This window comes from Xiphophorus hellerii, chromosome 19 (genome assembly GCF_003331165.1).
Source record: "Xiphophorus hellerii strain 12219 chromosome 19, Xiphophorus_hellerii-4.1, whole genome shotgun sequence".
Classification (NCBI taxonomy): Eukaryota; Metazoa; Chordata; class Actinopteri; order Cyprinodontiformes; family Poeciliidae; genus Xiphophorus; species Xiphophorus hellerii.
This window is the reverse complement of record NC_045690.1, coordinates 8,338,217-8,365,178: the sequence shown is the minus strand read 5'-3', so window position 1 is coordinate 8,365,178 and position 26,962 is coordinate 8,338,217. Positions and strand designations below refer to the sequence as shown.

Below are 26,962 nucleotides of genomic sequence, written 5' to 3'. Positions count from 1 at the left end.
TGTGCTGCCATATTTTTATTCTTCTTTCAGCCTTTCCAAACAAGCCCTGCTTGTTTTCTACTTGTGCCATCATTATTTTGTTTAATATGCTAACTGGGGCTTGCTGGGTCTCTGGAGAGAAGATTTGGATTTTTGAAACATTTACTGGTGATGCACACATCTGAACATCAAAACCCAACAAATCTGGACATTTCAGTCTTGGAAGTTGTAAGATTTTAGTGAATGAAGACTGTGAAGGAATTAAGTGTTTCCTGAGGCAGATGTGTGGGAATGTGCATTTTCTCTTCACTGCATCCTTAACCACACAGTGCTTTCCTTCCCTTATTATACATTCGTGTGTGTGTTTTATGAGTCTAGCTGGTACTTTGATATTTCTGAGCATTTTTAATATTCCACTTAATATACCTAAATGTATGTCTTTGAAGACAACAGACCGTCGGAGCAGCTGTGTGAGGAGGGTGGCCAACACAAGCAGTAGTTTTTGTTGTTGTTTTTTTTTAAAACTCAGTAGAGCGTGTATAATTTACTGCATGTTTGACTCTTCTGTAAATGAGCATATCTTACCACATAATATTAGTTCATGCATCCCCAGTTCTCCTCTCACCACCACCTTACTCATTTTTTTACATGTGTGCTGCCTTGTTGGTGGTCTTTTGAATTCATTGATTGTCCAATTGCTGCCTGCATTGTTTTGCACCTGCGGCTTGAACGTAGAATAATTCTCGTCTCTCGGTGCTCGCTACAAGGACTGATAAAGAATGGGGGAGCAACTGGGTAGGGTGTGGGGGCAATAAAGCATGAAAGGGTGACGCTCAGAGGGCTGCTGAGAGAAAGGAAAATGATTGTGCGCTTGTGTCAGCTGAAGCTCAGCCCCATGACATGTTCAATGTCAGTGCCATGTCAGATGCCGTCTCACACGAAGGCTGATTTATGCAGTCCTTTAGAGACGCACGTCTGCACCAGACGAAAGGCAACGTTTCTACCAGCTTTTCCTTCTGTCTTCTATGGAAGGCATCTATTTTTTTTGTTTTGTTTTGCTTACACCAAGGCCAAGGATTCCTCGCCTCACACCTCTTCAGGCCTTTTATTTTCCTCGCTTTCGGTTAAATACTTAAAATTGAATGCAACCTTTTTAGTGTTTCACTCAAGCTCCCTTCCTCTGCTCACGTTATCCTTCTCCTCATCCTTGAAACTTCAGAAGAGGCAAAGTATATATATTTTTTCTCTAAACAGATTTCCTTTCGAAATTGAGTCCCAAAGCAATCTTCCGAGTCTGGACCCCTCAGGATTAAGGCAGGCAGGAAGATGAGATCCACCGTCTGGTTTTCTTGTGTTTTTGGAGGAGCTCTTCTTGCACCACCCACTGTGGTTCTCCTCAGTACAACACACATGCCTGACCCACATTCCTCCGTATATTACATCTCCCAACTTTGTTCTTAAAGTTGTTCTCATAGAATATTCACTGTAAACACTACAGCAGGGAAGTATGTTTACATCGGCTTCATGTTTAGGAGGAGCCGGAGTGAGCTTCAGGACGCCTGGGGGAAACTTTCGTTGCTCTCTCTCATTGCTAAGCTACCAGGACTCTTGGGAGATTGGATTTTTTTTCTAAATAGATGATGGGTGGTGATGAAATAAAAAATATTTTCCTGCTGTAACTCTGCAGGACCATTACTTACAGTAGGCCAGTCCTTTAGGGTAGGGCTGTAATAACAAAAAACCCTTGCACACACTGAGATAAAAAAGAAACACCAATGTTGGTGAAGAAGTGCTATTTGACATGAAAATCTTTGCAGAACTGTTTAACTTTAAAAAATGCTATAACATTATAAGAAAGGCTGACTGTGACAACTTTAATTTCTCAAATTTTGGCATCCATCTTGCCATGTATGGTAGCATATTAAAAAAAGTGCCTAACAAAAGGATATGTGGCTGATTTTTTTTGAAAGGGTAACATCAATTCTGTCACATATATGAAGTTTTTGTTGTTTTCTATGAATTTCTTTTTTAACAGTGAGCATATATTGAGATTAAGGGTGTGGATTTACAGTTTTCAGCAACATTAGGACTGTTATGTCAGGATCAACTGAGCTCTTGGTAGTTCAATCCTCTTTGATTTCCTCTCTGATTTGTAAAGCTGTCAGCCAAATCGATCAGAAACTAGGTCATGCTGTCAGTTTCATTTTCAGTTTTAGGCTTCCAGGACGCTGACGAGGATAAATCTTAATCAGTGCAGAGATTGTGCACGCAGCGTAACATGAATAACATTGTTATTGCTGCAGTACCTGAGCTTGCTTCAATTGGTTAGCAGTTGCGCACATACTCAGTAAACATGGCATGTACACTTTTTTCACATGTCCACTAAAAATCGGTCTGAGCCCGGCTGAGTGATGATCCCGCTGTCCCACCTGGTGAAATGTGTAGTAAAACTGAGCAGAAGCATTTTTTTTTTTTAAGGTTTTTTGTCGCTGAAATGAAAAGCAGATATGCAATTGCATACATAAAATCATAAAAGTATTTTAGAATAGACAGTCTAAAAAGTTAGTTTCACCTTTCACTCCTAAAACGTGAGAGCTGGTGCCATGTTGTTTGACCTTTAGATTTCCCCACCAGAATGTCAGAGAACAATACATAATCTGTCATGGAGTCGACATTGTGAAGTGTTGTGCAAATGCATTGTCCAGCTTTGTCCTATGAATAGACCTTTGTCCTCTGAGGGAGAAGTCTCAACCTTTGCTGAGTTATTGGTGCCATTCAGACCAGCCGTTCTGTGAAAGGGTGATAAATATAGGCCCAGAAATCGCTCTGCAAGGTGAGGCGCTACAGTAGCGCTGCACTGCAGGAAGTCTAAAGCCAGCTGTTGTTGCTCGTGTTGTGTGACTTGCACTTTATTGAAAACTGTCTCAACAGGATGCCGTGGGTAGAGCTCTCCATCCGTCTCACCTACTGATACTGTGTTTACTCACGAGAAGCCTCTAGAGGTGCAGACGGCCCCCTCCTGTAGGTTCAAGCCAACAGATGTTTTAGGAGCCACTTTAACATCTCCTATTTACTCTCTTACAGTGCTTTGCTGTATTCATATTAGGGATCCAAATAATTAATTGACTTGCGATTAATTGATGATTAATGATTAGATTAAAATTGGTTCCAATCGATTAACATCCACCTAAGCCTTCTTTTAGTGTTGTAGTTTGGTCACCATCTAGAAGAGGGCGTCGTTTATTCTTTTCATCTTTTATGTTTCTATTCAGCAACCTAAGTGGTCCCTGTTTTGGTGTATCTTATAAATATGTCTAATGTGAGAAAAAACAACATTTTCTGTTTATTCAGTAGCTGTATAATACAACTGACACAAAATAATGTGGAAATTTTTTTTTTTTTTTATTATTCAACATATTGAGAAAAATATGCTGAATTCTATATTTTTAATCCATCTTTGTTAATGAAAAGACGGTCGGCCCTCTTGATACAAGAGAAAAAAAGTCAGGTTTTTAAGAAAATGGCCACTTATCAATTAATTGTTAGTCGAGCGATGAGATCAATCAGCTTTATATTAACTCATCAATTGATGACTTGCATCTTTATTTTCTTCTTCACATTTCCTTGCATTACTACGTCAGGGTATTATTGTGATTTCATGCGATGGACTAATGTAAACTAGTGAATAGCTATGAAGTAGAGGGATAATGATGAATGGCTTTAGACATGAAATCCAGCTAAGTTTGACTTGTTTGTCAAAAATGTTACTTTTATTTATTTTTCAGCTGCTAGAAAAATAACAGTACTTTAAGCAGTGCACTGCAGAAGAGTTGGTCACACCTTCTTGACCTTCACTGACTTGCTGTTCTTTGTGCTGACTTGTCGTCCACAGACAAAGAGAAGCGAGTAAAGTCGGGTTCAGATGGCGAAGGAGCCAGCAGCTCTCAGTCGAACAGCTCGGCCAGCCTGGGCAGCCTGAAGGGAGGAGGTGAGTCCTGTCACCCGTCATCACGTCTTTCTCACCCTTGCTGTCACAGCAGTCATATCCTCGGGGGGGAGAGGAAGCGTGTTCGGCCACTCGTTAAAAGGTTGGCCTACATCAGAGCTGCAGGTCGGCTAGATTCTCACAGTAAGACGTCATTAATCTGAACAGGAAGTGACAGTTTAAGATGATCGTGTTTGATGATAATCGACTCTTTAATTTAGAAGCATTCGGCCGCGTTGTGATCTGCCGAAATATATCCTGCCTCAGTAATCCCTGTGACTATCTGCGATAACAGCTATTATCATACAGTGGAGCCCAGTTAGTTTAAAAGCATGAATAAGACTGTGTTAGATTTGAATTAGTAAGATGATACGGCCATTAACATGTCGACATCTACTCATCCATATAAAATCCTGTTCTTATTTCTCTAAACTGGCTGCAGGGTTCGCTCACAGAGAGCCTTTCTGTTTCTGATACCAGAACGATACACTACATTATTCATTGTTTTCTTGCTGATCTTTTTAAAAGCCTGAATTTTGTGAAAATCTGAAAACATCCACTCTGTAGCGAGCTTCATCCTCTTCTCAGCCAGCTGGGCTCAGGCCAGACAGGGATCTCTTCTCTAAATCCATCCTGACACTACATGTGGCCTTGGATGTGAAACGTTTCATGACACGTGGGGTTTTTTGGGGATAATCCTCAGAGAAGCAAGTCTTGCAAAAGCAGGGGCTCTGTGTCAACAAGTTTGGACTTGTTGGGTCATTCGGCTGCCAGAGGAAAGGAATTTCCTCAAGGCAAATTGGCATAATTGTACAGTGGGGTGAAGCTTTAGAGTGCTTCTGGGAAAAAGACAGAACAATCCTCTGAAATAGAAGTTGGAGAAAGATCTTTTTTTTTAATAAGAAGGTTACATTCTTGTACCCTTCACTGTGATCAAATAGCACGTCACGGCTCAGCGGCATTGCTGAAAGGTGAGTCAGCTTTATTGATGTGACACGATACCTTCAACTCTCTCTTGGAACCGCGTCTCTTACTGCGGCTCTAAATTATAGCCCATCCTGATCGCTGGGGGATTTTTCCTGCTGGGGTATCATCTTCCTTACCAAAGGTCTAACTCTACACAAGGCTGAATGTCAAACTACAACTAACACTTGCATTCTCTCTTTCGGTAAAATGATTTTTTTTCCTTTTAATATAATGTTTTGTATGGAAATTCATATATGAGGTTAGTTTCCACAGATGCCAAAGAAACATCCTTAAATATTCTGAGAATGTAACAAACAGGTTTTTACTGTCATTGCCTGTTATCTGCTTCATTTTCACCACCTAATTCAACTAGGTTCCCAAAAAATGTCTTTGGTAGACACTTAATGAGACAAATTGGTCCAATCCATGTAAAATCCAGCAACATAGCCAAACCAGGTGCATTGTTTTTTTTGTGTGTGTGTGTGTGTATTTTTATTTTATTTTTATTTTTGTGCCTTTTCATCAACCCCGAAAACAAATACTGAAATCAAAAAAAGTCTTATTTAAAGGTTTATCTCCCATGTCACCAAGTGGAAACCTTCAATAGGAGCAGGTTTAGCGGGTATGTGCCCTGTTTCAATCTCACTTGGACCAGGAGCACTTTCTATGTGGACCAAAAACAAGGAGGGCATAAACCTAATGGCACATTTGAGGAAAGAGTCACGAGTACACACAAAAGAACTAGATCAGGGGAGCTTTCCATGGAGAACAAAGACAAAAGGAGTACTATTATTTTCTGGCAGCTGTAGCTCCATCAACGGCAACTGAGAACAGAAAACTAAATGCTTCTCAGATGTCCAAAATGTCAGAAAGGGAAACGTGTAAAAAGCTTGGGTTTGGAAAAGTTAACATTTTTACCAAAGAACTCCTGCAACATATGACATGCAGCACAACAATAAAACAAATTTACGCAGTACTTGAATTCGCAACTTAAAACATTCTAACAGGGCAAAATGCTGTAAAGTTAAACATGTTTGAGTTGTCATGAGATCTTGCAGCAGCAGGTGAATCTGTATTGTGGATTACTTTCTGCTAGAGATTGCCTCTCATATTGGATTTGGATGGTACGGATATTAAAAATCACACACACTGACCCATGCATTAGCCCTGGACCAAGATTAGCGTTGATGCACATTAATCACCATGTGTGCTATTACAAACCAATCCCGTTGCAGACCAGAAACATTGTGGGTGTTGGGTATGAAAGTCAGGAGGTTGCACTCTGCTGCCAGCAGATCGTTGATTAATAAGTTCCATTGCTGCTTTAATGATTTCACACATGCCTGAAACTAATATCTGCTTTATGAAGTATGAAGCAATAGTACGCACTCAAATGGAGTGAACTTTTCCTGTGTTTTACAGATGCAGCCACAGGGACTCTCCTGGAGTTCGCGGAGGGAGCCAAAGCGGCGCAGGCCCACTCAGGAACAAAGCCGGCCGAGTCGGATTCCTTCATGGTGCATAATCACGCGGCGGAGAACAACAATACCGTTTGGGTAAGACAAGAGTGGTGTTGGCCAACATGTCTCCGCTGCTGGGGTTTGATAAGAAGAATGCCTCATAGAAATACTGATTAAATGCTACCAAGTGATGTACTTTACTTGCTGCGGTCAATGTGGGCACCATAGTTGTGCTGCAGCCACATTGAGGTGGACAATAGCCTATTGAGCAGAAGCAGTCTTATCTAATGCACACATGGCAGAGAAGGGTGTGGGACTTTTGATAATAGGGGGAAAAGGCTAGTTTTACATGCATGCATGTTTTCACAGGAAAACCTTTTATTTCTCTGTGTTGTGTCTGACAGGAGCTGGAGGACGGTCTGGACGAGGCGTTTTCAAGGTGAGTGATGCTGTGAAGGTTGGAGGGTTTCCTGAAATTAAACAGGCACAAAGACTTCCAAGTCTTCAGTTCGGGCTTGCCTGATCAAATAATAAAATGCAGCCTCTCCCTCCAGCAGACAGGAGAGGCAGGAAGAGGCTCCAGTTTAGCTAACATTTGACCTGAGTCATGCTCCGTATGACTCAGGTCACAGTGATTTTATATTCCATCGACAAATCTTTCTGTTTTGAGGCACAATTTGTACTTTTAATTTAAATCAAAGGAAGAATAATTCTAAAGTAGCCACAAAAAAGTATTTTAAAGTATCATTCTGACAGAAAAACAGAACGTAAAAATATTTAGAAGTCGATCCTGTCCTCAATGAGCATTCTGAAATAAGTTGATCTCCTGCCAGGTTGGGCTTTATTTCCTTTTAATATTAGTGCATTTTATTTTGTCTTGTCCTGCTAAAGAGAATTGGATCCTGAGTATTTTTAATCAGACTCTGACAGGCCGTTTCAGACCCGTTATCAGATGATTATTTGTCTGCACACACTGTAATTACACGGTGACGCTGTTAGTCTCCAGTTCTTTGATTAATGAGGATGCTCACAGTGCAAGCAGTGATGGGGCTGCACATCGGGCCGGCTTGCTGGGCGCTGATTGTGTTTGTTGCAGTTGAACTTTAGGTAGAGATAAAGGATTAAAGCCAGGATGTGGAGTATTTGATGTCTCTCTGAACTCAGTAGAGATTATTCTGGAGGCAATATTTTGTATCAAATTCAGATGTTTGAGTCCAACCTTGTTGCAGTCTAAATCTTTGCTGCCATCTGCTGGTTGATTATGTGCATTACCCTAATTTTTAAAAAATAAATTCAGTGTCTTACTAGAGGATAAGCCTTAAACTTTGTCACAGTGTGTCCCATTTTATTCTGATTTTAAATGACAGACCAACACTAAGGAGGACATAGCTGTCCAAGTTGCGCTTTCCCTCATTTTTTAAGGATTACAAGTCCCTGGCAAAACCATTTTTTCCTGTCAGGTTCAAGTCTTTCTGTATTTCTACCTCCTTTGCACATATAAAACTGTCTCTTATTTTCATTCTTCTTTACAAATTAGCTGAAGCACACACAGAGTCCTTTCAATGTGGCTGTACAGCAGTTTGCAAGCCTTGTCACAAAAATCCCATTAGCATTTAGATCTGGACTTTGACTCGGATCATTCTAACACATAGATGTTTTGCTCCAAAGCGCTCCGCTGCGGATCTGCTTGTACTTCCATTGACATCGTCCTGCTGGAAGGTGATCCTACAACCCCACCATATGTCAATAACAGGTTCTCCTTCTCTTCTCTTTGTGTTGGTCTGTCACATTAAATCTAAATAAAAAAACTGAAGTTTGAGGTTATAATGTAACAACATAGGGAAAAGTTAAACCAATCTAAATCTTTTTTTAAAACCTCTGGTCTTATTTAAACTTGTATCAATAAAATCAAACTACATTAGAAGAAATGGACCATTTATAACATAATGAGGAAGAGGTTCAGAGGAGCTGTAAGCTGGATTGTTCCCTGACTTGTGATGTTTCCTTTGCACCCCTCAGCCGCAGTCTGGATAGCTTTGAATCCTACTCAGGTAACAATTGTCATGAATCATTTCCTCCTCATCAACCCACCGTTCCAGCCTGCTCATCTGTGTTCAGCCAGAACATTTTCAGCGTGTAGCTTTGTGTTACTTTTGAAATAGTTTACACCTGTAACATAGTCGACTCAAACCTAAGGAACTTTCAGCCGCCGTGTCCACGTCTTCATCACCAATGTACGACCTTGTTTTTCTGCATCACATCCATCACTTTTGCACCTTTGACACAGACTGTGCGTTCACATGTAGCGCTAACAGAGCAGATTGTGGTACAGTACGATAAAATTAACTCTGCTGTAATTGGTTTGTTTGAAATATTTTCACCTTTCACTATCATAAACAGAATGCCCATGTTATATTTATAATATAGTGCAAAAGTCTTCAATCATTCATTCTTTCTTTATATTTTGCTTCCAAGCAGTGAGACTTTCTTGTAATCTTTTAAGTGCTTTAGATCAGTAGTTCTCCAGCCTGTTTGAAAGTGTTTTTTCACCTTGTTAACTGTTGTAGCTGCTGTATTGTGTTGTGTTTTTCCTTTGTTGAGACCATAGAAACACTATTACTCTGAAAATGAAAGTATGTCATAGCTTTTTCTCTGTTTTGATAAGAAACCTTTTTTTGGCATTGGTACTTTGCTGTGTTGGACTTTTTGTTGATTAAAATTTCAGTTTGAGTCCATAACAGCACCAGTGTTTTTTGGCTCCCTGCAGTTTTAACCCTTCCTGAGACTAGCAGAATATTGGTTTTTAATTGGAGTAAAAATGATGACTTCCGTCTTTTGTAGAAAAGCTAAAAACAATTCTTGTGGAGGCATGGGGATTGTGGTCATGTAGTCAAACACAGATATACAATTGTGTGTCATCAGCATACAGATGGTATGAGATGTTCAGAGTTCTCACTCTGTCTGAAACGACTTCACAAGCATTAAAAACAATATGAAGTCGAGTATGGAAAAAAGTTAGTGTCTTAGAAGCTACAAGTTTAATACACATTCATTTGGAAAAGATAAAAGGGGCTGTTTCACAGCTTTTTGGCATTTAGAAACATTTTACTGAACTTTTGGTTCTATTTTTAGAGGCCAAACCAAACATTAGTACTTGTAGCTTTTGAATGTTTACAGACAAAACCAAAGCTGCAAAGATGACAAAATTCTCTTTAAAAAAATCTGATTAACACAATTAAAGTCGAATAATTAAAGTCGAATATAAGTGGGATGAGATTAGAGCCCTGAGGAACTCCAGGCCTGTGTGATCTCTGTTTGCTTGAATGTATATTTGCCAAATGTATGTCCCAAAATAACCTGTAATATTTGAATCAGTTTACCACAATATTTAATATTCTGTCAGACTGTTCTAAGTCTAATCAACTTCATGATCAACATCAAATGCAGCACACAGATCAGGAAACATCAAGGCTTGTGATGTGTCACTGTTGAGACTTGTATTATTATATAGTTTTACAGGTGCCATCTCTGAAGATTACAGGAGCAGCTGCAGTTCATTGGAAGTCAAATATAATGAGACTACGAATGATTACAAATATTTGTACTGTACTTTTTTTCTTTTTTTTTTTATCCACACGTGAAGTAAACATTGTGTCTTTTGTCGTACAGAGGTCTAAGTTAAGTTTAAAATGTCTCATTTTCTCTTGCTTTTTGCAGACTCGCTGAGTCTCGCACTAACCCCCAGGTCCTGGACATTGGGGTAAACCCTCAGGACTTGAACAATGAAGAGTGCCTCACCACAGGCAAATGGGACCAAGAAGAGACAGACTCAGCTGCACAAAAAGACACGTTTGAGTTCTAACGTAAAGCCTCTGCCAAGAAGAAGGGAAAACCAGGGGGAAAAAAGAAGGCAAAATGCTGGTAGAATAGATACAGAAGCCTGTGAAATCAGTAAGTTTTCCCAGCTTCTCCCTGCTGCCACGTTTCCGAACCGTCTGGATCTCTGACGGCTCTGAATCCACCTGAGCAGAGAAGGACAACACGAGCTGACTGCTCACACAACAGGCCAAAGCAATACAAACCAGTTCACCCCTTTACTTTCAATGGAAGAAAAAAAAAAACATGCAGCCACTCCATGTTTTGTTACAGTCAGTCTGTTGTTATATTTTGTTTTTACCTATCACTCCTATGTATGTGTACACTGCGACGCAGAAAGCATGTGAGAGCTACCGCAAGGTAGGCTGTTGTTTCTTTAGTAGATTGGATGCTAACTCGCTAGATCCATACTGTGTTCAGCAGAAAGTTACTACCTATATGCGTGTCACAACTCCAGTGGGCACAAAAGCTTTAAAAAATGTGTCAACATTTGTTTGTTCAACAGAGTGACAATCCTATTTTCTTCTACTGCAAAACAGTGTATTTTTGAGTGTATTTTTGCACTCCGCTTTCATTCATCTTTAAAAGCACAGAATTCATGTAAGGGGATTTTAATGTCGAACACCTTTTTGCTTTCACATTAACTGCTTTTCCTCCTCAACTTGAAAAATTGTTTTTCAAGAACTCTGAATCCCTGAGCTAAATTTGTGGGACAGATACGTTGATATTGTTGTGTGTAACACAGTTTTATTAAAAGCAATTGCCAATTCAGAATTCCCACACAGGCTCAAGGCTGTAATAAGAAAAAGGAGCTGGCAATCAGTTACTTTTACTGAAAATCTCTCATGTGTTCATTTGAACTCTTGGATTCAGACTTGTTAAACAGATCATTCAGAGGATGAAGAGCTTTTATTGGCACTCGGACGCCATTTGTCAAAATATGTTACAGTGACATTCAGTTTACTATTTTTAATTTTCTCCCCCCACAGGGACTGTTCCCAGTGTTATTTTTGGTGTTTGTTTTATGCATTAATTTAAATTACATAAATTTTAATAAAAATCTAATTATCTTTTTTTGTGTGTGATTTTTTTCTCTCTCGTTTTAGGAAGAAAATACATTTAAAAAAACATTTGCCTCCAACATACATGTATAATCTTGATTTGTCAGTAATGAACTTTAGTATTTTATTTATTATTGGCTAAATAAACTCAATAAACCTGCTAAAATAGGAGGAAGATTAAGTTGCACTGCCCACCTGCAAATCACAATGTGTGGAGGAAAACTAAAACCTTACATTATCCTAACCACATCACTACAATCAGCGGCAGCATCATGCTGTCTTGAAGTTGTACTATAATATTTCAGTCAGGTTGAGGTCTGGATTTTGACTGGACTGTTGCAACATACTAATCCTTTTCTTTTTCAATCATTCATTTGTAGCAGTGTTACTGTGTTTGAAACCTATTGATGATCCAACCTTCAGTTGACAGATGGCCTCAACTTTCACTCCAAATTATTTCGGTATACAGAGGAGTTTATGGTTGGGCTGACGACTGCAAAACATCAGCACTCCATTACCATGCACTGCAGTTTGAGATGTTTATGTTGATTCAGTGTTTAGCTTTCACAAAGCATGATACTTTGCAAGCATGCTGTAGGCCATTCTGCCATGTTGTTACGAAATATGGTTGTTCAATCATTTCTAAATGTCTTTAGGAACTGCCACATTTACACACTGAGGCCTGCTCATGAAGTTTTTAGTCACTGTATCATTTCTGTAAGCATGTCATGCTCTGACTTTGAGATGAATTTGCAGGGATGTCCACTCTTGGGACGATTATTAACTGTTTATAATCCATGTACAACAACTATAAAATTATGGACTTAGATTATAAGGAAAGACCTTACAATCCTTCCCAGATTTTTAAATTTATACAGTTGGAACAAAGGAAATTACTGATGTTCTTCTTTGCTATTGTACTCAAAGAAACCTATGTCCACCAGAACAACAAACTGCCAAAAACATACCACATTATGGGGGCGTTCACACTCATGGCTAAAAATATTCATTTTCAGTTATTTCATTTTTTCTTGGAGGAAATAAGCCATGGTGATTTGGCTTTGATGGACTGTGCCTACCATGTATTGTGTCATCACATGAAGCCTCACCTTACCAGTTGTTCAAATATTTCATCAACATGGAAAATCCCTTTAAAAATAAGGTGAGCATTGCAGTACTGCGATGTTGTTTTGTTACTCATTCTGCTGCAAGTTGGCTCAATTTTGACGCGCAAGACGTAACCGGTAAAATCCGGTTTAGGATTTTCAAAATAAAAGATCCGGAAGTAGTTCATTATTTCTTGCGCGGCCCGGTAACAATTGGTCCGCGGACCGTCCGCGGCCCGGTGGTTGGGGACCACTGCCCTAAACTGCAAAAAAAATTGTTGGTGTTTATTCAATGTTTTCTGTATTGTATCAAATAAAGGCAATAAAGACACATCATTTTAGCGATAATTATATAAAGAATAATTCTTGTTTTTCTGATGTAGATAAATGAAATTAGATAATTATGGATAGGCTGTCACGAAGTGGTGCGGTGAGGGGTGGTGAGGCAGACGCAGCGGACCCAGGTAAGATGAATAATGAATTTTAATGGAAGAAACTCAGTCCAAACAACAGGCAGCACGCACATTAGACGAGGACCCGACAAAGACGCAGACACACAGGTGGCATTGAATACACAGAGGGTAATCACAGAACGAGACACACCTGGGAACAATCATGGGGGAGACAGGACAACACGGAGACTCAAAGACACAGAAAACTCTAAATAAACACAGAAAAACACAGATCCCGACATAGGCATTTGTTTTACTTGAGATTACTAACAAAGTCTCATGCAAGACCAACACATATCCTTTTGATAAAATATAGATGTGTGGCTGTAAGATAGGTTTGTACTTTTGCATGGAATACATTTGTTAAGAGTTGTTTTCTCTTTTAATCCATTTCTTTAAAAATGGTCTAGTAAGTAATTGTTGTTTCACCTTTTCTGGATTTTAGCTCCAGTTTTAGTATTAGATCATCAATCAATTTATTATCAACATTGTTTTCTAACTGATGCACTCATCCTAGAAAGGCTCCAGCAGCAGCTCAATTATTCATCACATATAGAATTTAGATGTGTAAACCTAAAATTGTATTATTTCTAGGCTAGGGTTATTTCCAGCATATTAAAACAGGCAGGCTTTTATTTTGAAGCTTTCATTGTCTGAAAATGTAGAGCAGCCATTTTGGCGGGCTACAGAAAAAGCGGCGTGGAGGAGATGTGGAATCAATGGAGAGCTGCAGTGTTTCTTTGTGCGTACTTTATTTTTGAACTATGATAGTTACTAAGCGTTTAGGCTGTTTGATGATGAACAGCTTTACTAGGAATGCACAATTTGTTTAGATCTCAGACGGTGTGTTCTTGCGTAATACTTTACTGCACTGTCATGCCCGACAAACCGCTAGCCGCCTGACAATTCAGAGTTACTCACGCCGCAAAAATGTTAGTGATAACACATGGGAAGCTGTTTCGCTTTGTTGTTTTATCATGTTCCTTATCAGCTAAGAGGTTAAAGTTTGGTGTTTAAACTTTTTCCGTTAATAGTTTAGTGTGTAATGGCGGCACGTTTTTCAGGGTGGAGTCGGTGAACACCCCAGAAGAATCAAAACAAAAACCAAAACCAAATGAACAGAGCAATATTTAGTGACTTAAGATATTGAGTCAAATAGCTACTTGTTACAGACGGCTGATGTAACAGATACAACGTTTGATCCTATCTCCATAGACTCAAGCTAAAAATGCAACACCTGAACTTAATTAATTGTTGATGTAAAAATGTGAAGGTAATAAAAAAATAAATTACAGTTTCTGTGTCAGCACATATCCCCATAAGAAATTAATTTTGTATTTTCTTTATAATAACAATAACAAGGGCCAGGGCCAATGCTCCAGGGGCACTGGCCTCTGTTGGCCCCTTTCTAGAAATGATCATGAAGAATAGCCACAGTTAAAAGATAAAGAATTTTAGTTGGTATTTCAGCATCTTTTTTGTTTAATTACTTTATTTTTTTCAGCCTTCCTTCTTCAGATGTGCAGTGCAGTTTTCGTCCTTGACTGTAAGCCCACCAGAAATGGTAACGGGATGCTTTACAACATATTGAACCTCTCTGATCCCGTAGAAGCCAAGTGTGACTACTTGTGGGACAATGGAAATGTAAGTTTTTACCCTGAAAAATGTGCATTCTTCTTGCAGAGATGTTTACAAGTCATGTTTCTAAAGTCCAAGTCAAGACCCATATCTAGTCTCTGTCTTTATGGACTGAAATAAACATTTTGTGAAATGCATGTCATCTAATCGGCCTGGAACAGTGTATGGCTGTAATTCATGTACAGTTTGCCCTTAGGCCTAGTTTAGCTCATGAACACTCAATAAATGTTAAAGTTTAGAAAATTAAATTATGCTATTATAAATTATGTTGAAAATTAATAAAGCATACATTTACCCTTTTTAGAAATACAAATATTCATTTATGTTCTATTAAAATTTAAAAAGAAATTAACACTTGCTAATGTCAAATTTTCAAGTTAATAAAACAAGGTGGTCCTTGTTTTTAAAACCATGTTCTGGTTCAAACCAAGCAAGGTTCATGGTCTGATTTAGGTCCAGTAAGATGCTCTGATCTCTTCCTGTTTGTATTTTGATTTCAGATCATACTTGCAACCAGTAACAACAAAACTGCACTGGTGATGAGACACAACTCCAGCTCTCTGGAAACATCTGAATGCCTTCCTGATGTGACTTGGACCCATCAGTGCTCACAGGTGTTACATCTTTGAGATGTAGGGACTGAAATTAGAGTCCCCACATACGTAATTTCAGATGTGATATATATATATGTATATACTGTATGCTTAAACTATATATCATAAAATTTGTATAACAATCTCTGTTCTTTATTTCCCTCAGATGCCAGGAGGACTGATGGATTTTTCAGCAAACTGCAGCAGTAAGTTTTATATACTGCAGTTTTTACCCTTAAAGTTTTTATTTACAAGTTGTACATAAAATGAGTATTTCCCTAAATTCATTCAGAATTTCCTTTTTATTATTTTTTTTCTGATTAAAAATGTCTCCCGTTTTCAGCAACATGTGCCAGCAAGAACTCTCTTCATGGAGACAGCCCTACCACTAAACCTAAGGACGAAGGTGAAACATCCTGAATTTACTTCTCATCGTATGATGCTTGATGGTAGAAAAGTTTAGAATAATAGAGTGTGGGATTTTCCTTTTGTTGATTATAATCAAAGTTATATAATTATGTATTGTTATCTGTTAATAGAGAAACAGTCAAACACTAGTATTGGAGCCATTATTGGAATCGCAGTAGTGATCGGGCTGATCGGACTTACCATTTTCCTGCTCTATAAATACATTCCAGACTGCATTCCCAGGTTGGTTTTTTTCCCCCATAATATCCAAATATATCACTGATTCTGACAATACTGAGACAACGCTTTGTTTGGATTGACAGGACCCTCCACTGCAGCCTCATTGGACGAGCGTACAGAGCTGTGAAAAGGGAAAATATTGAACCAGGAGCCTTCAATGTGTAAAGTGGAGGATTTCAGTTCAGAGATGTTTCACTATTATTCACTAGATTTGTCTCCTGCATTATTACTATTGAAGACGTCATGTAACTTTAGGAAACAATTGGACTAATATCTGAAATAACTGTCTACACTAAAATCCAAAGTTCTGTCTACTACTAACTTCTGCCATCTGCATACTACTGCTGTTTTTATTTCCAAAAGTGGTTTTTATATACCGGTAATAACTGTATTGATATGATATTTTTAAACAATATTTATCTTACATGAACTTTTTTTTTTTTGCAAGCTAAGCTTTGAGATTGGGTTGCATCTTTTGAGAAAAAGCCAGATGCCAGATTTGTGCTGCACACACACACACACACGACACTATTATTGTTTTAAATTTAATTAGCCTCTTAGCCTTGATGACAATCCCCCTGCTGATGAGGTCTGACGCATCGGTGCACAGATGAATTGTTTCCGAGGCTGTGGAAGCCTCTTTGCTGCACCAGTGTGTGCACTCTGAGAGGCGTTAGCAGGGCTGTAACCTCCCCAAACCCCCCCCCCTGAGTTCTCCCCTGGTGGAAATGAGAGACTTAAAGCTGTGGAAGCTTGGAGACCAGTAATGCAGCACCAGAGAGTGTTCTTTCAGCGTCCTGTAGCATTATGACCTATTTATTAAATTATATATTATGTGTATATACACATTAAATAAATATTATGGATAATTCTTAATGTAACACTAATAAGATATGAGCATTAATTATGATTATATACTATGAACTATTATACATACAAAAGGTTTGTATGTGCTGTAATGTACTGTTGGATTCATTCCAGTGAAATGAGATCATGTCCCCTCACTACCACCTTTCATGAACTGCTCTTTATTATTCCAAGGCTTTTAATAAATTATGCTATTATAAACATAACGTGTCTGAGCTTTGTTTTAGCCTGGATCAGGTTCTGGTCAAAAGCTTGAGCTTTGATGGTTGTTGGACTGTTCCTGAACACTGAAACTTATTTCTGTTCATCTGGGGTTTGCGGTTTGGGTCAGATGGTTGAAACCTGGACCCGAATCCAGACCAAATAAACTCAAATGAACTATTCCAATCCTATCAAAAAAGGTGGTGAATTGTCCAACTGGAATTGTACTTGAAGTGTGTACATAAAAAAAAAAGTATGTTGTTGAGGTAGTACTTAATAGCGCAGTGTTTTCCAACCCTGGTCCTCCAGGCCTACTGCCCTGCATGTTTTAGGTATTTCCTTTCTTCAGTCCAGCTGATTTCAATTTGTGACTGATTAACAGGCGTTTGATGAACTGCAATCAGTTGAATCAGGCACATTAAAGCAGAGAAACCTCTAAAACAGGGGTGTCAAACTCCAGTCCTCAAGGGTCGGTGTCCTGCAACTTTTAGATATGCTTCTGCTGCACCACACCTGAATGGAATAATTAGGTAATTAGCAAGGCTCTGGAGAACTTATCAAGGAGGAGGCAATTAAGCCATTTCATTCCAGTGTTTTGTACCTGTGGCACATCTAAAAACTGCAGGACACCGGCCCTTGAGGACTGGAGTTTGACACCTGTGCTCTAAAACATGTAGGATAGTGTGCCTTGAGGACCAGGGTTGGGAAACACTGTAATAGGGAAATAGGGAGCATGCACACTCGTCATGTAAAGTGAATAAGATCATCTGCTCATCATGGATCCCGTTAGTGGGTGCAATATATGGGAGCAAGAGGTAACTTTGGTGCTCAAACTTTATGTACTAAAACCTGTAAAAAAAAAAAAAAAAGGTAAGGAGAAGCATTTGTGTGAGATTGACGGGACCCAGATTGTGGGAGTTTGACAACTGAAACTGTTGGGTGTTTCTGGTCTGCAGTGTACAGAATATGTCAAATATCAAAGGAAAGAACAGAGATCGGAAGCATCATAAAGCTTGGGAATAACCGAGAAGTGAATACTGGCCTATCTGGTCCAATCCAATAAGATGAGTTAGTATATCTGATCTTGTCCAATATTTAATGATGGTAGAAACATAACCGAATACAAGGCACTACAGTTAGCCGCATAACATGCCAGTTTGGTGAAAGTGTGTATTTTAACCTGTATATGTAACTTTGACCCTATGAAAATTGAAGAAATTCTGAAATAAACAATTTTTAAAAGTTTGACTCATAATTATTCCATCCTGGAAAACAGGCATTTAATCATTAAAAAGCCCAAAGTTGATGACATTCGTCATGAGGCTGAGTGTATTTAAATCTCAAACCAAAATTGTAAGAAGCACTAAGAAAGAAAGGGTGGGGCTCTTTGAGTGGTGAGATGTATTTAACCAATAAACTGTTAGTGGTGTGAGGGTGATGTAACAGGAAGTGAGCTCATCAGGTCATCCATCAGTTTTGTTTACCTGCATATTTGAACCATTATGTCTACTGATAGTAACTTTCTAAGAAAGGTGTGAAGGATTAGAAAGGTAGTTATTTACTTCCAAGCCATTCCACTTCAGGGTCACTCTGTCATGCATGTAGTTAAATATGAAAGTGTTGAAAGTTGTCTAACTGTTTTCTTGTGGCATGTGGCGTGACTCATTTCAGCTAATGCGACAGGGCAGGAAGTCAAACTGTAAATGCTTTTAAAATATGGAGCAGGGGTTAATACCGGTCAAACTTTCTCCTGAGCAGTGTGTGAAGCTTTCAGGTCAACATTTTGTTTATCCAAACCTATCATAAAATATATAAACTCCATATTTCACCTAAGCATAACAGAGCCATAGGTTCCTGGAAGACAAGTCTAAGTTGTATAATCCTTTGATTTCTGAGTTAATTTTATGGTTGTAGCCATGTTTATTTCATCCAGTGTGATTTCTTTTAGGCTGTTTGGTGTCAGTTCATTCTCAAAAGTTCAGTTTCTCTTTGCTGAATTTAGCCAGTTTTTTTTAAGCTTGTAGGTCATTATAGATTAATTAGTTTGGAATTTTTCAGTTTTGAGTCTGATTTGGTTAGCTGTTGAGAGAAAGTTTTCCTCACTTTTTACTTTTACATCTCTTAAAATGAACACGGCCTTGCTATCTTATATAGTGTGACTCCTTACAAAATAAGTCCTATTTTTTCTTGTTCACCCTGTACTGCCATCAGCCAACAATCTGTCTGCTACTTTCTTTACCCAGTTTTTACCCATCTGTCCTTTATGCCTCCAGTCTCCAGTTTATGCTCTCACACCAGATCCAGATGCTTGCTGCCATCTTACTGGCCAGTAGATGGCAGCAAGCAGATTAAAACGACACACGCTACTGCCACTCCACACACACATTGCTACGAGCATAAGTTGTGTGTAGGTGTGCATGATATGCATTGAAAATGTTAATATAATAGCAATCTAAATCAGATAATTAACGTAGCAAGATCAAATATGTTTCTTGCCCAAACCTCTATCCCCATGTCAACATGTGCACCGTTTGGGTCACTTGTCTCAAGGTGTGGAAATTAACGAATTATAATTAAATGTAAAGATTAATTTAATCTTTAATTTGATTGTGTCTGTGTTTTTTGATTCAGTAATAATTAATATTTATATTCTGAATCACTTCATTCTTGTGATTTATTTACGCAAAACTTCAGGACCTGTATGACTTTTGCTTCTTCAGCATCCTCGCCTCGGTGTAACCTTGCATCATCCGGTGACAACATGTTTTCAAAATAAAAGCAGTTTATGATTAATGGGCAAATCCAAAATGTCACAACACTAAAAAAGAGAAATAAAAGTGCATAATTTTAATACGTTGTTAGTACCGTAAATTATTTTTATGATATACCTTAGCTTTGTGAACTTAAAGCTGAAGTTTATCTTTCCAGATCTCGTTGTGTAATTTACTTTGACATTCAAAAAGAAACTTGAGCTTCCGTATTTCCACAACCAAATTTGACTCGCGCGTTTAGACCACTTGTGATCTGGTCTGTAGTACGCAGCATTAGAGTGCCATTAGTCTGGTTTCCACCGTGATAAAGTAAAGTCTACGGCTAAGATGGAGCTGTGGAAAAAAACTGTGCTGTTCATATACGGTAATATACTTTTATTATTACACCAGCAAGATATGAGCATTATGATTATAAAATATTAGATCTCAGAGTCAAATCCCGAATGGGCAATTAATGTTATACATACATACAGAAGATTTGTATGTGTTATACCTATACTGTACTGTGTGGACTCACTATGTGAAATGAGATCATGTTTTTTCACTTTTTATATTTTTTCACTGTATCACCTTTCATAAGCTGCACTGTTTACTAGTGTAATATTTTAATCAGCTTAATAAAAACTATACCAGTTGCCAACATAAGATGTCTGTGGTTTGTTTTTGCAGATGTTTGCTTGCTGTGAAACATTGACATATACTCATCATTGGCATGGATGCATTTTTTTTTTGTTTTTCAGGGATCTTTAAGAGCAAAAACCTCACATGCATGTTTCCTCAGAACCACATCAAAATTATGCATGCGGCTCTAAATTTACATAAACCTCCTCTGACATTTGTGGAAAACTGCAGGCCAAGTGTTTCATAGCCGTCAGCTGCCACTCTTCTTAGCAGGGACTGAGTTCACTTAAATAGGTTGTTTTTATGTTTTTGTCGTAGCTTTTAAGAGTTACGCTTTTAATGGAGGGTAATTCAACTTCAACTCTACTGAACAATGTTGAAGTTGGAACTTTCAAAAATCAATTCAAGAATCTTGATATTAGCCTGATTTATTCTTTCAATAACTCCATTTTGATGAGTTTGTGTGGTTGTAAACACTCAATTTTGTCCAAATTCAACCCAAGCTAACAAAAATTGCCATCCTCAGATAAAAGGAAAGCACAACTGTTTGGTGGTCACGGTTTGGTAAGACCACCAAGCAAGGTCATGGTCACAGTTTTCTGTTTAAGAGTATTGGTATTTTACAGAAAGTGGATGGAATGATGAATGAAAAGAGCTGCCTTCAAATTGTTCATCTCAAATCAACAGCTTAGTGTTCCTGCATATTCCCAAAGTATGGGCATAAACTATATTAAAGAATTGTGGGCAATGCTTGAAAGCAGGATCAGCTTAAATAAACTCTGCCGTTTCTGATAAGGGAGATAAACATCAAATCAGATCTAAGGCAGAAGCTGAAAGTGAAAATAGCTACACTTAATGTGTGAGGCAACGAAGGTGGAGCATATGTCTGGAGATTCTTTTTTAGCCAATGAAAATTAAAAACTTCTGGTGGTGTGAGATTTTCCACAGGAAATGATGTAACCGTTTTTCAACAAGTCTTTCTGCAGTGGAACACTCAGCAGCTGTTTACATACATATTTGAATATTTGTGCCATACCAGCCTCCCTGGAATAATAAATCTTTAATCAAAGTTTAAAGGCTTTTTTAAAATTTTTAAATATTGTGTAAATGAACCCTCCCAGCCACTTCTGTGTCACTGTGTCATGGGGGTGGGGAAGACATGCGGTAAACGTCGTCAGGTCCGGGAGTCGAATCCACGACAGCCTCGTCGCCTCTGAATGTGGGTCGCGCTAACCCCTCCGCCACCACGGCCCACCGCTAAGAACACTTTTTCCACAAAGTCATAGCCATTTTTTCAGAGGATTCTTGAATTATCCATTCACTAGTCAGCTGCAAATATTACAGTAACATCATCACATGAAAGTGAATGTGTGTAAGTAATGTGATGCAGAATTTGTGTGGAGTCAAACAAGTTTAAGGTGTGACATAAAATTGGCCCAAACCACAAGACAAAACCGCGTTTGTGAGGTCTTAAAATGTCAAACTGTATAGGAGAAAAGGTCCAAGCGCAGCACCAACGTAACTTCTTCCTCCAAAAGCCAAATCATACAAACTACTTCGATAAAAGCTGTTGGATTTGTTTATTCAGTAGTTGATAAGTGAGCATGTTTGTCTTTCACAGTCTATACATCCTTTTTGTGTCAAGTTGTAAACATTTGCAGCAGCTTACTTTACAAGAATAATGCAGCCCATGTTTATGCTTTAGCATGTAGACTAGAGCTTTTGTGACACAGTGGATGCACACTATTTTGTAGCAAATGTGCCATGTCTTAATTGTAGGCACTTTATCCCAGTCTTAAAAAGCAAGAAAGTGTAGACCAGTAGAGTATAAATTGCTAAAACGATGTTTTTTTTGCAAGCTAAGGCAATGGAAAAAAAGAAAACCTTCTTTACTCTGCAAACAGACACAACATGATTTCAAGATAAAATGCTTCACCTCCTGTTTGAGTCAACTTCAGACAGGAAGTGAACTAAAGGAAGGAATCTTGTGTTAGTCAGGGTTACTCTAGGTCACTTTTTTGATCCACAAAAAAAAAAACCCATGAAATTTGAATGTGAGAGAAGTAAATGACTGGATTAACTACTATTTGGGTTGATCTACACATTTTCATGTTCATATCTTTAAAGACACTCCCTTTAAATAATATAGTGGAGGACTTGAAGTGACAAGATCAAGAAAACAAACAAAAAAAACTAAGAGTAAAAATTAATATTTTAACATGTAAATTTTAACATGTAAAATCCATTTGTTTTCTGATTTTTTTCAAATAGATTAATGGAAATAAAAAAAAGTGCTTTAAAAAGAGTGAAAATTCATTTTTATACCTTTGCTTTTAATTTTGGTTATGTGAAGATAGAATTTCTGTACTTTTACCAGTGTGTGGAAACCTGAACCCATCGTACACCGACAAAGAGAAGCTAGAAGGACGGTCTGAACTTATAAGTGGGGTTCAGTAAACAACAGATAGAAGTCATTCAATTGGCAGAAAAAGTAAAGTTTACTCCAAAAGCAGGAAGTGGACTACAGAGCAAAGCATTCTGTGAAGGGAGATTTTAATCAAGCAGAGTTGTACCAGAGGACAATATCTGGGCTAATTTGCTTGCTCCAACTCTTAACATTATCAGCCTGGTGTGGCATAGAAAACTAGAAAACACTATGTGAGGAGCTGAAAGTCTGAGTAAAAAGTAAAAATATAAAAATAGAGAAATTTGCCTCACTGATTCTTATGAAAGGAGAGGGTAACCTTCCCTTACACTTTGCCATGGCAATAGCCAATAGCCTTTCTCCTGTATGAGAATTATTATCTGTTTCTGCAATTTCAGCTTTGACTGGTATGGTACTGATATTACTTACATAATCCCAGTTTAGACAAAAACAAACAAAAAACACTGAATCATTTGCTACAAAAAAAGGAAGGAATAGCAAAACATAAATAGGTTACATTGCCACAATATTAGCAAATGTTCAGTTAAGTGATTTAGACAATTGCATATTGATAAATTATTATTATTATTATTAACTGCTGCTACTACTCGACTCAACAATATAATATTACAGTTAAAACAGACAATAAATTCTCCATAATACATTTCAACAGTAGAAGTTTGTATGCGAACTTTAACCACATCAAGGATTGTTTAAATCAATTTAAACAGCCTTTTAGTGTCATTACTATCTCAGAAACCTGGCTTACTTCGAATAAGGGAGCCGATTTTGAATTAGAGGGTTATGAATTTAGTTATATTAATAGAGAAGGAAAGATTGGTGGAGGAGTAGCTGTATATGTGGACAACAATTTCAGATATAAGTTAATTGAAAACATGACTAATGTGGTTAAAGATCATTTTGAATATCTAACAGTTGAAATATATATGGAAAAAAATAAAAATATAATTGTTAGCTGTATATATAGGGCTCCTGGTTCTAACATGAACCTCTTCACAGAATGGTTTGAGAAAACATATACAGCTATAAATTCAAAGAACTATTTTATTTGTGGGGACTTTAATATTGATCTGCTAAATGTCAACAATCACAAATTGATGGAAGAGTTTATTAATACCACATGTAGTCTGAGTCTTTTCCCTCAAATTACGAGACCTAGTAGAATCACAGCTAATAGAGCTACATTAATAGATAACATATTTACAAATTTAATAGACAACACCATAAGTGGATTGTTAGTTCATGACATCAGTGATCATTTACCTGTTTTTGTTGTTTGTGATATCTGCCACAAGAAAGTAAGGACTAAAAATAATCCAATCAATAAAAGATTAAGGACGGAAAAAACTATAAATGCATTTAAAGAAGATTTATCTAAACAAACTTGGGAGTCAGTACTAAAAGAAAATGACGTGGATGAAGCATATGATAATTTTCTGAATATTTTCAAATTATTATATGACAAAAATTGTCCGATTGTAGAGTTTCCTTCTGAAAATAAATATTTTGATCATCCATGGATCACAAAGGGATTGCAAAATGCCTGTAAAAAAAGAATAAGCTATACAGAGATTTTATAAGGCATAGATCAACTGTGGCAGAAAATAAATATAAGAAATGCAAGAATAAACTGACTGTTGTTTTAAGAAAAGCAAAACAAGATTACTATAGTAAACAGTTGGACAGAAATAAAAATAATATTAAAGGTATTTGGAATATTTTAAACAAGGTTATTAGAAAAAATATTAAACATGTCAGTTATCCACAAAACTTCACAAACAATGAAGATAAACATTTAAATAATATCGAAGAGATGGTTCACAATTTTAACAAATACTTTGTGAGTGTGGGCCCAAAGTTGGCGGAGGAAATACCGCAGCCCACAGGACATGAAATATCAAATGATGCATTAGTGAGAAATCCAGATTCCATGTTTATTACAGCAGTGGAGGAAAACAAAATTATTGATATAGTAAATAAATGTGAAAATAAAAGGTCAACTGATTATGACGGCATCGACATGATAATAATTAAGAAGGTGATTGTGGAAATTATTAAACCGCTAACATATATCTGTAATCTGTCATTTCAAACAGGAATATTTCCAAAAAAAATGAAAATTGCAAAAGTAATCCCACTATATAAATCGGGGAATAGACATGATTTCACAAATTATAGGCCTGTTTCATTACTTCCACAATTTTCTAAAATCGTGGAAAAAACATTTGTTGTCAGACTAGAAAGTTTTCTTAGTAAACATCATCTACTGACTGATAGTCAGTATGGATTTAGATCACAAAGATCCACAGCAATGGCAGTTATGCATTTAATGGAAGAGGCGACCAGTGCTTTAGATAAAAAGAAACATGCTGTTGGGGTATTTATTGATTTGAAAAAAGCATTTGACACAATTGATCATGATATACTACTCAGAAAACTTGAATGTTATGGTCTAAGAGGAGTAGTGTTGCACTGGATGAAAAATTATCTCAGCAATAGGCAACAATTTGTGCAGTTGGGTAATTTCCAATCCTCATGCTTGGATATTGTTTGTGGTGTCCCTCAGGGCTCGGTATTGGGGCCAAAATTGTTTATTTTGTATATAAATGACATATGTAAGATATCTAAGAGATTTAACTTTGTACTATTTGCTGATGACTCAACCATCTTTGGCACGGGTGAAGATTTAAGAAAGATGTTGTTTGAAATGAATCAAGACTTATGTAAACTGAAGGAGTGGTTTAATATTAACAAATTGTCACTAAATTTAGATAAAACAAAGTTTATGTTGTTCGGTAAGTGTAAAGAGAAGAGTGATTTAATAATACAAATTGATAATACGATTGTGGAGAGAGTGACTGAAATTAGGTTTTTGGGAGTACTGATTCAAAACAAGATCTGTTGGAAACCTCATATAAGATATGTCCAATCTAAATTGGTAAGAAGTATTGCAGTCCTTGCTAATGCTAGAAAATATTTAAACTCCTCTGCCCTATACATTCTGTACTGCTCACTTATTTTACCTTACCTAAGTTACTGTGTGGAAATTTGGGGCAACACTTACAGAACGTTACTACAACCATTGTGCACATTACAAAAAAGAGCCATTCGCTTAGTTCATAAGGTTGATTTTTACTGTCATACCCACAATCTATTTATAGATTCTTACTTATTGAAATTTACTGATTTAGTAGAGTTTCAAACTGCACAGATTATGTTTAAAGTCAGAAATAAAATATTGCCAGCAAAGATTCAACAATTATTTTCCGATAGAGTGGGGGGATATGACTATAGAGAAAACCTTAATTTCAGAACTTTGAAGGCTCGTACAACAATGAAAACATTGTGCATTTCGGGGGTTGGTGTGAGGATCTGGAATAAACTCTCTAAAGAGCTGAAGCAAAGTCCAAGTATGAGACATTTTAAGAAAGGTCTCAAGGCAGCTATTATTCAAAGTTATAAGGAAGAACAAGGGGGATAATCCTGGTTGGGAACCAAAACTTTAGGTAGGATGTCATCAAGTAGGTGGCATGTCGGCGCAGGTGTGGGTAAATATATTAAGGTATGAAAATAACAGTGTATTTTGTCTATAAGCAGATGGGTGTGTATATGGGTGTATGTACGTATATATGTTTGTATATGTAAATATACACTGCTCAAAAAAATAAAGGGAACACTTAAACAGGTGTTTAACACTTAAAGTGTTCCCTTTATTTTTTTGAGCAGTATATATATATGCATGTGTACAGATGTGTATGTGTGTGTATGCACTATTTTCATCTAGCTGAGGAAATCTTATTATACTTATTATTTCCTTTGTCAGAAAGGATATCGGACATTGAAAATACTGTGATAAATTACAGCTGGAAAAGGGGTATGACTACATAAGTTATACTTCAGCATACTCCTTTTCAGACTCATAATCACCGATGTGATGTGTTTTTTTTATTGTTTTGTTTTTTCTTTTTTAAAAGAAATATATTATGTACTTTGTGTCGTTTACACTGTCGGTGAAAGGTTTGTCTGAAATAAACTAAACTAAACTAAAACTAAACTAAAATTATTATTATTATTATTATTATTATTATTATTATTATTATTATTATTATTATTATTATTATTATTATTATTATCCAGGGGGGTTGGATCATAGAGGCTCCGCCTGTTTCAGAGACTACTCTGTCGTGCGCTCTGGTTCAAACCAGATATGGAGAAGGTGTTGTGGATAGTAGTCGTCTGTAAGTATGGTTTTGAACTATTTATTTACAACCTGCTTGTTGCAAATATGATCA

General features: G+C 37.3%; 1 protein-coding gene across 2 annotated transcripts in view; it reads left to right on the top strand.

Annotated features, from left to right (window-relative positions):
- ldlrap1b (low density lipoprotein receptor adaptor protein 1b) overlaps positions 1–11,338 on the top strand; it is a 33,113-nt gene extending 21,775 nt beyond the window's left edge. The window contains exons 6-10 of one of the 2 annotated variants that reach the window (XM_032547141.1): positions 3,872–3,967; positions 6,353–6,486; positions 6,795–6,829; positions 8,410–8,441; positions 10,108–11,338. In XM_032547141.1, coding sequence (XP_032403032.1) covers positions 3,872–3,967; positions 6,353–6,486; positions 6,795–6,829; positions 8,410–8,441; positions 10,108–10,154 — 344 coding nt within the window. In that variant the 3' untranslated portion in view covers positions 10,155–11,338. The remainder of the gene's footprint in view (positions 1–3,871; positions 3,968–6,352; positions 6,487–6,794; positions 6,830–8,409; positions 8,442–10,107) is intronic. The other variant, XM_032547140.1, reaches the window with a different exon arrangement.
- Positions 11,339–26,962: the final 15,624 nt, after the last annotated feature.